General features: G+C 37.1%; 2 protein-coding genes across 7 annotated transcripts in view; one reads left to right on the top strand and one right to left on the bottom strand.

Moving 5' to 3' along the window:
- The window catches only part of Fkbp14 (peptidyl-prolyl cis-trans isomerase Fkb14), a 28,035-nt gene extending 16,855 nt beyond the window's left edge, over window positions 1–11,180 (top strand). Inside the window, exons 2-4 of one of the 2 annotated variants that reach the window (XM_015329876.2) lie at window positions 6,186–6,349; window positions 8,438–8,562; window positions 8,742–11,180. In XM_015329876.2, the coding sequence (XP_015185362.1) occupies window positions 6,186–6,349; window positions 8,438–8,562; window positions 8,742–8,930 (478 nt within the window). In that variant the 3' untranslated portion in view covers window positions 8,931–11,180. The remainder of the gene's footprint in view (window positions 1–6,185; window positions 6,350–8,437; window positions 8,563–8,741) is intronic. The other variant, XM_015329877.2, reaches the window with a different exon arrangement.
- Window positions 10,251–13,909, bottom strand: part of Fhos (Formin homology 2 domain containing) — a 49,375-nt gene continuing 45,716 nt past the window's right edge. For 4 of the 5 annotated variants that reach the window (XM_089178033.1, XM_015329861.2, XM_089178034.1 and 1 more), the window contains one exon: window positions 10,251–11,616. In XM_089178033.1, the coding sequence (XP_089034159.1) occupies window positions 11,543–11,616 (74 nt within the window). In that variant the 3' untranslated portion in view covers window positions 10,251–11,542. Of the gene's footprint in view, window positions 11,617–13,100; window positions 13,182–13,909 lie in introns of all 5 variants that reach the window. The other variant, XM_089178035.1, reaches the window with a different exon arrangement.

Here is a 13,909-nt window from a genome sequence, read left to right as displayed (position 1 = left end):
GGACGTGCGAAAGAGCTCTTACGATTATTACCTTTACGAAAACTGCGAGAGCAGGTGTGACTACAACGTCGCGTCTGATACACGAGCAAGCTGCAAAGATTCCATGCAGCAGTGCTTTCCTCTTGCCTTGACTTTTCCCGCTGGATGTAACGCAAAAGTCTTTGACAATTGCAAATGTTTCTTTAGAAAAAGTATGTAAAGTTTATATGCGTTGTTAGCATTCTTTGTCGTACTATTTAAGATTAAACTTAAGGATAAAATCGAATGAAAGTAAATAGTTAGGTACTGTGTATAGTATACTGTACCTACATGTGCATCGAAGTAAAAGCGATGATTATGCTTCTTTCGAAAGTTCAACTTGAAAGAACTTTTTATTCGATTACTTCCACGATAATGGTTATATTCTTTTCAAATACCTCAGTAGGAGGTTATCGATAGAAGAAAAAAAACAAACAAATCGTTAGGTTGTTTTCAAAAACCGTTTTGAATATCCTCCGCCAACCGCAGATTTTTCGTCGTTAACGCGATCAAAATGATCTATCATCTATCGTTGCACGCTAGAAAAAAGAACAAAAGTGGTGGATGAAGGTTCTGTTAGAAGAAAAAACAAAAAAATCCACGTCACCTAAACGCATAACGCATTTTAAAAGGTGTTACGCGATCGAACGAATCCATCGAAACGCGGCTGCTGGATGACATCAACCGATTCCATTTTGTCTATTCTCTTTTTCTAGCTAGCTATCGTTTTGAAACGGCGCGCTCGTTGACGAAACTGAACTCCTGCAAATATGAATTTAATGGCAACCGAGGGGGAAGTCCACGAATCCCGTACTACGTACGACGACCGCGTTGAAATTGCATCGCGCCGTTGCACCAATAAAATCGGCTCTATGCATCGTTTCGTTCTCTGATGATGAGAAAAAATCACTCTGACAGAGCATAAAAGTTTCAAAGTGTATACGGATGCACGTTTGTATTTACTTTTTTTTCCCCCTACCTAGGAGACTACTAGCTATTAATATCGTTCTGTGAGAGTTTTCTTTCAAAATACCGCCTATAGATGTTCATCAAAATTTTATGATTTTTTACTTTCTCGTAAAAGATATACATGGAAACTATATACAGTCGTATTATCTTTTGCAAACGTAATTCGTATGTTTTAGGAGAGGTGTACTTGTTCAAAATCATATTTTATTTGCAACGATTGAGTTAGAAATCTTCGTCGATTCATAAAACTTTCCATAAATTTACTATTCTATCTTTTAACGTTACAACTTCTTTCGACTTGTTAGAAATGTTCTCATTTGCAACGCTAAAGCTAACAGTTTTCGTTGCGTCCTACGTTTATCCGGAAGTAAACTGGCAACCGGCAACCGGCAACCGGCAACATGCTTCGAACAAAATCGAGTATCTTAGCTTCGTCCATAAGGAGAGATCCTGCTAGAAGAAGGATTTTACGAAGGAGTCTGGTACAAAAAGGTCCTACTGAGATTAAATTCAATTGGGTGGATTAAACGCGAGCACGATCGTGCCGTAAATTCCAGTCTCTCCCGTTTCCTACTCGAATGCTTTCCCTGCCCTCTAAATACTACTAGAAGTGTAGCATCCAGTAGTAGTAGTAGGTAAATGTATATTTAGAAGCAAAAACTTAGCTCCTAAGAATCTTTGAGAACTTTATCGCGCGTTTCTAGCATATAAATAGAAAGAAGGTGGAAGAAAATGAACAAGAAAACAGTAAAAAAGAGTAAAAAGGAGTAAAAGGGTATAAGGTGTATAAGATATGAAAAAAGGAAGACGAAAAGGAAGAGGAAAAGGAAAAGGAACGGTGGAAACGAAAAGAGATTCATCTGTGGTCGGCGAAGGCTCTTTTTCCGAGAGCTACCAGGGAACGAATGAGCTTACAAGTCTCTCCGACGGAAGTTGGGCATTGTGGCCATGTTAGGATTTCCCATGCGAGGCGTACGTTACGTTAAGTTACGTTACGTTACGGCGCACCATGAAATATGCAACGCTATCTGGTACCGTTGCCGCAACACTCTGGCGATCCGCACCCTATTTCCAAGCAGCTCATAGCCAAAGCCCGCACCATCTGACCATCAGCTTCTACCCTTCCGAATCAAAGGCACAATTTCCTTCCCTTCGTATGGCTTTCAGATACATATCGAGAAAGTAATTTTGCAATCGAACACAAATCGACGCATCGCGTTTGCTTTTAACGAACTCTCGAGAACAACCTCGTGTAAATCGTATGTCTCTCTCTTCCTTTTTCACCCTCCCTCCCCCCCACACACACACACACTCGTTACGCACTGCTGCAGGTGGCAACAGATAAGGACGCAGTCTATAAATTAATTAGCCTAACTCTGTAAGACCCAAAAGCCGCATGCGCATAGGAACGTCGTCCTATCTAAATCTGCATTAAGCCACCTAGCAGCCTAGACAAAATTTACAACCTTACCTTGCTCCTCGCTCCTCGCTCCTCGCTCCTCGCTCCTTGTTATTCTTCTCTCTCAACCCTTCCTTCCAAAATCCAAGATTCAAACGACGCGAATCCTTTCTTCTCTTAACTTTTATCAAATTGGTGAAAAGTATTAAAGAAACCCGAATAGACAGACAGCAGTCAGTGTTCTCGGTTTGAAAAAGTATACGACGAAACCCCGTGAGAATTTTTCTCATCATTTCTATTTCTCCGATTCCAACTATAGAAATTTATGAATGCCTTCTGGATTACGAGTATCTCTGGTATGCACGAATATAAGGTATTACAAGACTAAGAAGACGTTCCTGAAAAATGTTCTAACCTTCCTCATTTCCCAGAACCTCCCCCAAAAACCATCCCCCAAGAACCGATCTTCTCCCTTCTTCTGTGTCGGACATATTCATTTTATCGCGCATATCCATCACTACGAGACGTTCCCTTAATCCGTGACTTAAATCGTGCTGACAGCTTCTAACGTTTTACTCGCTCAACGTCATTAATGTGGATATACGTAAATCAACGTAGAATATGGGTATTAACCAAAAATATGACCTTTGGGAGGGAGGTATTGCCAAAAGAATAAATTAGGACGATTGACAAAGTTCAGATTTATATTGTCTCATGATAATAAAAACGAGGAGAATATTAACAAGTACATTCGCGGATAAAAATGAACACTATAAATTACTTTTATTAATTCAATGTAACATATATCGTGTCACATCGAATGATGATAGCGTTCCACACATCCTCCAAACAGAATGAATTCGCTCACTAAATTTGGAGTATATTTTTTACTCATTTCTTTCGAGAAAGGGAGAGAGAGGGAGAGCTTAGGAGGAGGTAGAAGGAAGAAAAAAAAACTATAGTTTGCTCTTCCACTTGGAAGAAGTTCGCGTATCCCAGATGACTCATATTGTGTAAGACGTTTAATGGTGCAGTAAATTCTGACGTTGGTGGCTATAGGTATTCGACTCGTTTCTTCTTGCGCACGAGTTAACGGCACTTTAAGGGAGCCGCTCGAGCGAACGTTAAAAATGATGTAACGGGCCAACGTTAAGCGTTACAACAAGTTTCACGATGAAAATGTAACACGCTTGATTTCTACTCTGTTACTTCATCAAAGAATTCGATCATTTTTTCTCTATCTAAGGCTACAAAGCGAGAACATAAATTCGAAAAAGAATAGGAGAGTATTATTAAGTTTGTAGAAAAGTCGTCGATCTCTCCGTTCTTCCTATGAATATATGTGGTACTTCGATATGTAAGCATTTTTTCGAAAGGACGCGAGGAGTTGCCCTGATACTACTGGAAAAAGTATAAAGAATAAATTTAAATATCGGCCGACTCCTTTGATATGTTAACAAGACCGGCTCCCTCCGACTGACTTCAACCGGCAGCAACCGGGTGGGGTGACCGAAACAGCTACACTAAAATTCTTTGATAGCGATATCATCCTTCAGCCTTTTTCTATCCTTTTTTTTTTCGTCCCGGTTCATACTACTCGTGTATTATTTCTAGCCTTTATGGTTTAAGAGCTCGCCCGTTCCGCGATTTATGTTTTCTCTGCCGTCGCTTTCCACCTGCGAATATATGCAAATGTTATCCCTTGGAACGAGCCGAGAAGCTTTCTTTTCTCTTTTACCTAGAACTACCAGCTCGCACTTCATCCCTTATTCGTCTTTTACCATTGTGATAGAAAGAATAATAGGAAAATGGGGAAATAAGAATAATGAGTATTAGCTTTCTCTTTCAATACAATTTCTACGTTATTATTATTATTATTATTATTATTATTATTATTATTATTATTATTATTATTAGTAGTAGTAGTAGTAGTAGTAGTAGTAGTATTTTTAATGTCGCTATTTCTATTATCTTTTGATTGAACTTTGATTTTGCTACGGTTGGAACGAATAAATCGACATAAAGTTTATTTTATCGTCGTTGTGTCATTTATTTTTGTTGAAAATGAGTGTTGGAAGCGTTATCGTTCGACGAACCATCCGGATATCGATCTGCTTTACTGCCAGAGAAAATAGAGAAAAGAGTTCATCGCTAATCCTAGCACACGCTATATATTTGCGTTGCACTGCAGGACTTTTACTCTCGAGGAAAAAGTCGAGTGAGTCTCGTAAACGAGCAATATTCTGTATCTATATGCATGTATGCGTGTATGTACGTGGACGGCAAGTTGCCACTCGAGGATCCATTTGAATATTTAAAGTTGCACAGCGCGACGCGCACGAAAACTTTGCCTTCCTTCCTTCCTTCCTTCCGTAAGAACACACCCCTACACGTAAAAGATATATCTTCGGTATATGTATGCGCATATGTGCATATGTGTAGATAATACGTACGAGTCCAAAAGAACGATCTTTCCGAATTTTTCATCGCTTGGTTCTTTCTAGCTATCGCATAGCAATTTTTTCTTCCTCTCCCTTTAACCCTCTTCTTTTGTTCTCTTTTACTTGTGTACTCCTTCTTTCCATCTCTTTTAACTTCTTCCAACTTTCTTTCTTCTTGTCCATCATTCTTATATCATTCCAGCGTGCAACACTCCTCTCGTGTTATTTCCCTTCCTTCGCGACAAACAAAAAAGCGTTTATTCGTCGCACGTCAGACTCTCGGACGTGTCCCTTTCTTTTCCTTTCTTTTCCTTTCTTTTCCTTTCTTTTCCTTTCTTTGCCTTTCTTTTCCCTCTTCATATGCTCCACCACTCGTCGCCTTTTTCTCATACGTTTCTACTCTCTTTTACTCTTTTATTTTCTCTCTCTTTCTCTCTCTCTCTCTCTCTCTCTCTCTCTCTCTCTTCGTCTTTCTTTTCTTTCCATCTATCTCTGCGTGACTGATGAAACTCGTAGTCATATAGGTTGGATTCTTAGCGTTCACGAAAATTCTTATTCCCAAAAACTTTCAGCTCTTCTTATTTACTGCTCGTTCTACGAGTAAACGTAGACGATGTTAAAGAGGAAAAACTTGGGATGGAAAACCATCACGATAAAGGGACATTAATTAAATTTCTTCGAGTAAATATCTTTGAACCAAGTAAGATATTAAATTAAAGTAATTAATAGAACAAATATATTACTTGGTTTGAAAATAAAATCAAGTAAACTTAAGTACTATTTTAATTTAATTTCGAAAGATATAGATGAAAATGATGTAGCTGAAAAGCAATTAACGTAACTACTACGTGTAGTAGGATAGTGTAGTTGAAAGACTTTTCTATGAGTGCGCGAGAGTGTGTGCTTCACCGGATGAGTCTCTCAGAGGAGGCGTCATTTAACTTGTACGAACTCGTCAATTCTCGTTGAGAAGATGTAGGTGTATATCATGGACGTGCAATAGTTCATACATATACTCACATTCAACGCCCAACCAACGTGCAACCAACGCGCAACCAACGCGCAACCAACCCGCCGTTTCCCCATTTGCGAACCGACGAGAAATTGACACTTTCACGAGTGATGTCGAAATTTCGGTTATTTTCGTTTCCACGCCAAATATTTCGCGATCTCGATACGTATACAAATATACACAACTCTCGACAGATTCTTTCAACGATATACACGTAACCGCTTTCCAAAACGTCGTCGAGTTTACAAACAAATCGATAACACAGCTTTTCTTCGTCTTTTCTTACCTCTTTCTAAAAAGAATTCAACCAAATTTCACATTCCCTTTTTTTCTTCTTATGTTACAGTTTGGACAGGCAACAACCATTCACTTTTCAGTTAGGCGTTGGCCAAGTGATTAAAGGATGGGATCAAGGTTTGTTAGACATGTGTGTCGGCGAGAAAAGAAAGTTGGTCATTCCCCCGGAACTTGGTTATGGTGATACTGGAGCCGGAAATGTTATACCTGGAGGTAAAATAATCATCCTATAATAAATGAGATTATTTTAATACGCGATATAAACATAATTGTAATTTTAAATGAAGAATTCATTTATTATTCGTTTATTCATTGTGTTGTTTATTCATGGACGGACGGTGGGAATATGATTTAGCCATTTGAAATTTTTAAATGTGAAAATATTTGAAAAATCGTTCATCGGTTAAATATGAATAAACGAAATCGGGAGAGACGTTACGACACGAGCAGCTTACTGTGATGCGAGGGGATCGTTAGGATCGAGATGGGAGTCCAAAATGCAATTGCATGAAAATCCAATAAAGCTTCGCCCGTTAAATGGGACACCGTTGTCCATGATCGTTCGTTTGTTCGTTCGTTCGTTCGTTCGTACGTTCGTTCAAATCGACAGCAATGCACGCTTCGTTTATTTTTAAGATAGCCTTTCTCATTTTCTATACCTACCTCTATTTTATGATTCCTCTGAGAGAGGTCAAGAACCATACCTTAAATTGACTTGATAAACTTTCCAACAAAAATCATCAAATGTTTTTTCGATAACGTTGTATCGAAAAATTCGTTTCAAATGAAAAACAATAAAAAAAAAAAAAAATAAAAAAAAAGAATAAACCGGTAGGTTTATTGATTTATTTTTACACAACAAATACTTGGAACGATGCGAACACTCCATACGTTTGTTAATTCCGCTCGTTTGAGCGGGAAATAATTAAACGGCATATTTCATTAGTACTGCTTTAATCGCGACGGTCGATTCCATAATTAATAACGAAACGTGCATTAACCGAACGGCGACAGTTCGTTAGCTCTCCCTCTCTCTCTCTCCCCCCCCCCCCCTCTGTTTCTCTGCCAAATATTCCATTAACTTCTACCGAGATATCGACATTTTTATAGAAATCTATTAACGATAGAAAAAAGTTTATTCATTTCTACCATGAAGCAACATTTATGGACAATTATTTCATTTGTAATGAAAGTCAATTTCAAAGTCAATTTTTCGGTCTAAGAAATATGAGTTACAATAATAGCGATAATAAGAGTTATCGAATATCAGATTTATAAAGAAGAGTTACGGTCAATATTGACCACCAGCTAGCATAACATTGTACCATTTTTTCTCAAAATTGTTCCATACCGCTTGACTCTTTTCTCTCCCTTTTTTTTTCCCCCGCTCTTTCTGTCCAACTCTTCACTTCACTAAGCTACTTCGATTTATTCTGCGTGTACGTGGACCTACATTTCTATGTGTGTAAAGTCTCCTACGTGTACGTGCGGCGAAAGGTGCAAAACGCGCAAAAAGAGTTAGGTTTTCGACGCGAGACAGAAGAATCGATAGCCCATAGAAATGATTTACGAGGATGCACTTGCTCCGTTCTAGCCAAGCTACAGCTCTCTCCCTCTCTCTCTACCCTCTCCTACATAACATTCTCAGCATCTCTTACAAAAAAACTTTCTCTCACTTGAATCACGACTTGTGATGTTATTTTGATAAACAAATTATCTTATTTCTATCTCTCCTTTTTTTTCTATTATTATATTTAATAATTCTATACATCGAAGGAAAAGTTTCGTCGTCGTATAAACTTTGCGACAGAGTTCACATAATTCAACGGAGTAGAGCTTTTGATTGCCAATCAGCAATTAATTCGAAAGAAAAAACTTTAAAAGTATGGGAGTTGGATGAAATTTTAGTTGACATATGTACAAATGAATGGATGAATAAAAAAAAAAAGAAAAAAAACAACGAACTATTCGATAAATGTTCAACGTCGCGAATCGAAAACTCTGTTATACCTATCGGATATACTCCTACATGCATATACATACATACATATGTAGAAGACTTTACATCGCGAACGGAAAAATTGCTGACAGCGACGTATTGGATTTTTATCGGATTTCGGCCAATCAGCGGGGTCGAGACAGATGGAGTCTTCCCTGAAAACGACAAAACGTAATGTTGGATTCTAATCAAAATGTTACATTTGATACTACTTTCTTCGTTCTGTAGGTTAAATTAATCTAAGGGCATTTACAATAGTTTATTATTAAGATTGAAAAACAGAGACAAACGTTTAATTCCAGGTGCCACTTTAACGTTCGACGTTGAGCTGATCAACATCAGTGATTCGCCTCCAACCGCAAACGTCTTCAAAGAGATCGACGCTAACGACGATAAGCAACTCTCCCGCGAGGAGGTGAGAGCAATGGCAAGATCATTTGGATTTTTTTGTTCGTTTGGGTGTTGGTCGACTAACAAATTGAATCAATCCTTTTTTAACAAAATCGATCCCCCGATTCTCCCAATGTTTTATTTTATTTTGATACTTGAACTTTTGTCATTAATTATTAACAAATAGGTATATATTTTGTTGATTGATTGATACAGGTCAGTGAATATCTAAAGAAACAAATGATCGAAGCGGAACAAGGTAGTCCCGGTGACAACGAAGAAATGAAAAAGATGCTGGCCGATCATGACAAACTCGTCGAGGAGATTTTCCAGCACGAGGACAAAGATAGGAATGGTTTCATATCACACGAAGAATTTAGTGGACCTAAACACGATGAGCTTTGAAGATTTTTCAATTGTTTTCATTTCTCGAGCAACGCGCGTCTCCTCCCGAACGTCATCATCTTGTCTTCCTGAATGAATTTTTTCTCAATGATGAATTATCTTCGCATATACGAGAGAAGTCAAAAAGTGTAACGCATCATCAACCAAAAAAAAAAAGCAGACACAAATTTAAATTCCCGAAGAAATATTTGTTCGTTCCGACGTAACACGTCGCGCGACGCCTGAGAGAGACGATTCTAATCATCTAACCGTCTAAGTACATTTTTGCTCGAGTGATCGCATTACGAATATGCATATTACTTATGAATGAATAAAATAAATAAATATATATATATATATATATGCGTGTACGCGTGCGTGCGTGCGTGCGTTGCGTGTGAGTGAATGTACGCGCCTGTGAGTGATCAAAAGAAAGTGTCTTTTTTCTACACGATCGTAAATGTTTAGCATTAATTATATGGAACAGTAATAACGCAACAGTATATGATATATCGAACTCTATCGTCGAAAGATATCCGCAAACTGTCCACGATTTTTCTCTTCTTTATAATTTATTACAATTTTTGTGTTTAATCGCATTTATCAAATGTTACGATTACGTTACGTCTTTTCTAATTACTTGAAAATTGATAATTAATTAAGTCATTAGAAGAAAACATATAGGATATTAAATAATATAAGCGTACAAAAATAGAAAAAACCAACTGTACACTGTACCGTCTCGTCAATTATTACACGTCATATCTCTCTATATTATACGTTGTACTTACAAATAAATTTGGAATATTTACCAATCAATTTCAAGTAGGTAGAAAAGATTTGGAGATAGCGTGAAAGGAGTTTCCATCGTTTTTTACCGTCAAAGTTTAGCGAAGATCGAAAGTGGATAGTTCGTGGAATCGTCTGACCTTCTCCCTTAAAGTTCTCTTCGATCCATTTTCAACAGTGCACACATTATTCAATTCTTATTACACTTATAGGAAAAAAAAAAAAAACAAGGGTAACAAATATCTCGAGAATGTGAAAAATAATCGAACGTGACCAATTAGGTTGCGAAGCCAAACCCCGTCGTCGCTATTATTATTGTATTGTAACGAATATGTTTTTATTATTACATTATATTGTATGTTGTTAAAGTTGGACGAAGGTTATAATAATAAATCGTGTGTCTTGAGCACAATTTGTTATATACGGTTGTACTTCTTCTTCTTCTTGCGTTCATTCCTCTTGTTATCTCTTGGCTCTTTGTAAAAATGAAAGGTGTTTAACTTACCTTATTTCCATTCGAGTGAATAAGATTGGAAATCAATGGACAAGAGATTCAATATTTTTTTCCTTTTTTATTTGAAGAGAATCTTTTACGTTGAAAGTTACAGTAATTAATGCGTACCCTAAGTACGACACGATAATGTAATTATTTTAACAATTAAATTAATTAAATTATTTCTATCACCCGATAAATCACACCGCTACAAATGTTCGTTGTAAAATTCGTATCGAAAAAAAACGTATAACAATTTTGAAAAGAGGTTCTTCTTTCTTCCTACTTTTCCACCAGGCACGCAACGAGGCACGAGATCACCCTTCTGAATTTCTCTCTTTACCTTTTTATATATATATATATTTTTTTTTCGTTCATTCTTAATCATTAAATTTTATCCATCGACCATATTATAAGCAATTTACATCGTAGCTCTGACAAGAAAAAAAAGTGAGAAAAACGTTGAACTAGCACAGGCACGAATAACTTACCCTGTTACGGCTATAACCAATGGCATAAGAATATAAATACGATATTATATATATATATATACGTATATATTTCTCGTAAAAGAGTATCAATTAGTATCGTTTAGATCCGTCACCCTATCTTTCTTTTACCAAAAGCAATTCTTTCAGAGAAAATATGTATATTAATGATCCAAGAAGAGACATCATTTTTCTTTTTTTTTTCTTTCATTCGAATAAATTGTAAAAGACAAATTTAAAAAAAAAAGAAACCCTTTTTCATTTGTAAAATTTCACTCGAGACTGCAGAGATTATCATCATTCTACATACGTAAAATTCATATGTATTGCGTGCGTGCGGTGGTTACGCGTGGTTACAAATAATAATTTCTTAAAAAGTGATTCGATTTAACGCGACGACGACGTTAAATAAGTAACCGTACCGCACAAAATAAGACGAAAATTGTAAAGAAAAAGCTAGGAGAAAAAAAAGACAACAAAAACAAAAAAAAAAGAATAAAAGTATATAAAAACGAAACAAAAAGGAAAAATATTGGAGAGTTTTAAAAGACCGTTTGATATACGGGTTTGATAGAGAGATTTGGCAAGAGTATGTGTGTCATCATAAAGATATAATTAATTGAAAGTTATGCTCTGCATGGAGGAGAGTTGCTTTTCTTCTTGTCATCCAGTTTGTCGTCGTTCTTTTCCATTTCTTTCCGAGCATTGAGCGAGCAGCCAAGAATCTTCGTGAGAAACTAGATTTACATAGCATTTTGCTCAGAGACCTTTCCTCCCCCCCCCCCACGCACGCATGTTTCCTTCGAATAAGAAAATTTCCATCAGGGGTTGCTTGGGAGAGAGAAGGGTGGATAATATCACAGTCAATAGCCCTTGATGTAGGCGGCGATGTGTTTCTTTTCCTCTTCCGAGAGACCGTTCTTCAAGGTTCTACGCACTGAAAAAGAAATCCCTTCAAGATACTTAAAATCGCGTTTACCTACGTACGTATACATTCTACATATATACATACATACACGTTAAGTAGAAAAAGTATTGTCATAATCTCAGAGTTTTTTTTTTATATGGTGTCTCGTTGACATTATCATTTTTTCTAAATTCTTTTTACAATTAGAACAGATTATGTCAATATTTTGTCTCCAACAAACATTTCATTTGATTGATTATTTTCCATACAAATCTAAATTGCCATGCTTCGTTTCTATTTCACAGCATTCTAAGAAGCTTAAAAAATAACATGCCAATTAATCACATCTGGTATAAATGAATGAAAAAGTCGTTTCTGACGTGCTCGCATTATCCGCAAAAAAAAGTTTCATACTTTAATATTTATTTTATCGACCAAAAGGAAAAGATGATCGTTGTTTATTTTCATCCTTTCTTCTACGATAAGACGTCGTTTCGTGCGGATCTTAATCAGAAGCAGTCATTATCCCAAGGTGCAATCTTCTTCCAAAAAGAGTTAAAAGCGAGGAAGAAAAAAAGCCGATTCGTGGCTCATTTAAATGTTAAATACGACGAAACGATGAGTAGAAGCGCGCGCGCCAGGATTCTCCCTCGTTTCAATGGACAAAAAAAAATCAAAAGAGAAGAAGAAAATAGTCAAAGCGACGACGAAAAAATAATAGAACAAAAAAGAAAAAATGAATGGTTTTAGTAAGAGAGAAAAATCCTAGAATGGCTATCGAGTAATCACTGGCTTCCTCCTTTTTCTTACAACCATTAATCCAATTTATTGGATCCTTTTTTGCCATTGTTCTCGCGTAAAAATATTTTCTTTGACATTTTTAATCAATAAGAAGGAGATAACGTTAAAGAGATCATTGATTTTTATTTTTCTTTTCATCTGGCGACACATTATCAATTTTGTATTCGATTAATAGATAGAATCTCGCTCGGTTCTCGTAAAGTTATTTCAAGTAAAAAATATGTATGAGTGGACACACAACGAAAGAGTATCCGATTAAAATTAACTTAGATTTCTTTTATCTACCGGTAACACGAAGCTATTTTTGTTCTTTTTTTATCATTTTCGTTCCTCTCTGTCGCATTTTCCCCATCGAGTCTTAACAAAAGGAGATAAAACCGTAAGGTCCATTGTTCCGATAACAAGGTAGAAAAAGAGACTTCTTGGTAATAAAATCGTTTTATCGAGTAGCGCAGAGGGAAGCAGAGGGAACGTCGAATTTTCTAAGATCGTCTAAAAGAAAGACATCATTTGGTCTTCCTTCGATCGCTAAATCTCTTCCATTTGAACGTGTTTTTCTTTTTTTTCTTTTTTTTTTCATGGAAAAGTATTTACTTAAAAGTTAACTTATGTATAGTTAATCAATTTCAAACGTATTAATTTGCATGCCAAGCAAGAAACGAAAAACAGAACGGGGGACAAATCTAAAGGCGAGAAAAGGCAAGGCGGCGAACCTTTATGCGACGAAAGGTGATCCCTTTAGGGTTGATACCCTTCCGGCGTGGTGTTGTTCTCTCGTGTGCGCGATCGCTTCACTGTCGGGCAGAAAAAAAAGAAGGCAAGAACGCTAGGCCAAAATGTTAGCAACCGTCACCGGTAATGACTATTAAATTATTATCACCACACCCCCTTTAACTAAACAGATGAAAACTCTTCCACTCGCTTGCAGGACCAATCGATCATCTCGAAAAGCGGCAAAAGGAAAGGAAAGGAGTATTCTTCCTTTTTTTTTTTTTTTTTGAATTTATTGTATCGAGAAAGATGGAGAAGAAATTTAATACGTGTTTGCACTAACGATAACGCAAAAGAATGGCTCCCAGTCACGTTGCCGAGTACACGAGCTTATCATAAATATATCAAGGAAGCGGGGGAGACGGAGGGGTGGAGGGGGCGAACAGAAAGAGAGAAAGACGAACGATTCTCTACGACCAATGAGCGGATTACACCGAGATTCGCGTACAAACTCCCCAACGAAGGATTATTCCGTACGTTCGATGTAGTACCCCTATACCGATCGATTACAAAAAAGGATACGCGAAAGGCTCTTTCGTTCGGCGAGTACCAACCGGAAAAAGCCCGAGTAACAACGAAGCCGAGCACCAACGAAGCCGAGCACACCGAGTCTTTCCATAATCCCCATACATTATGCAACGACATCGCTCCGGATCGTTCTTCTTATCGCTTACTCTCCTTCTCCATTCTTCTCGCTATTGTTTTTCCTCTTCTTCTTCGAATAAAGATGCACTGTTCGATCATTTTTCGA

This window comes from Polistes dominula, unplaced genomic scaffold, assembly GCF_049000335.1.
Source record: "Polistes dominula isolate Pdom_NZ unplaced genomic scaffold, Pdom_raw_medaka contig_77, whole genome shotgun sequence".
NCBI classification, from domain to species: domain Eukaryota; kingdom Metazoa; phylum Arthropoda; class Insecta; order Hymenoptera; family Vespidae; genus Polistes; species Polistes dominula.
The sequence above is the reverse complement of the archived record's forward strand: the minus strand, read 5'-3'. Positions and strand labels throughout refer to the sequence as shown.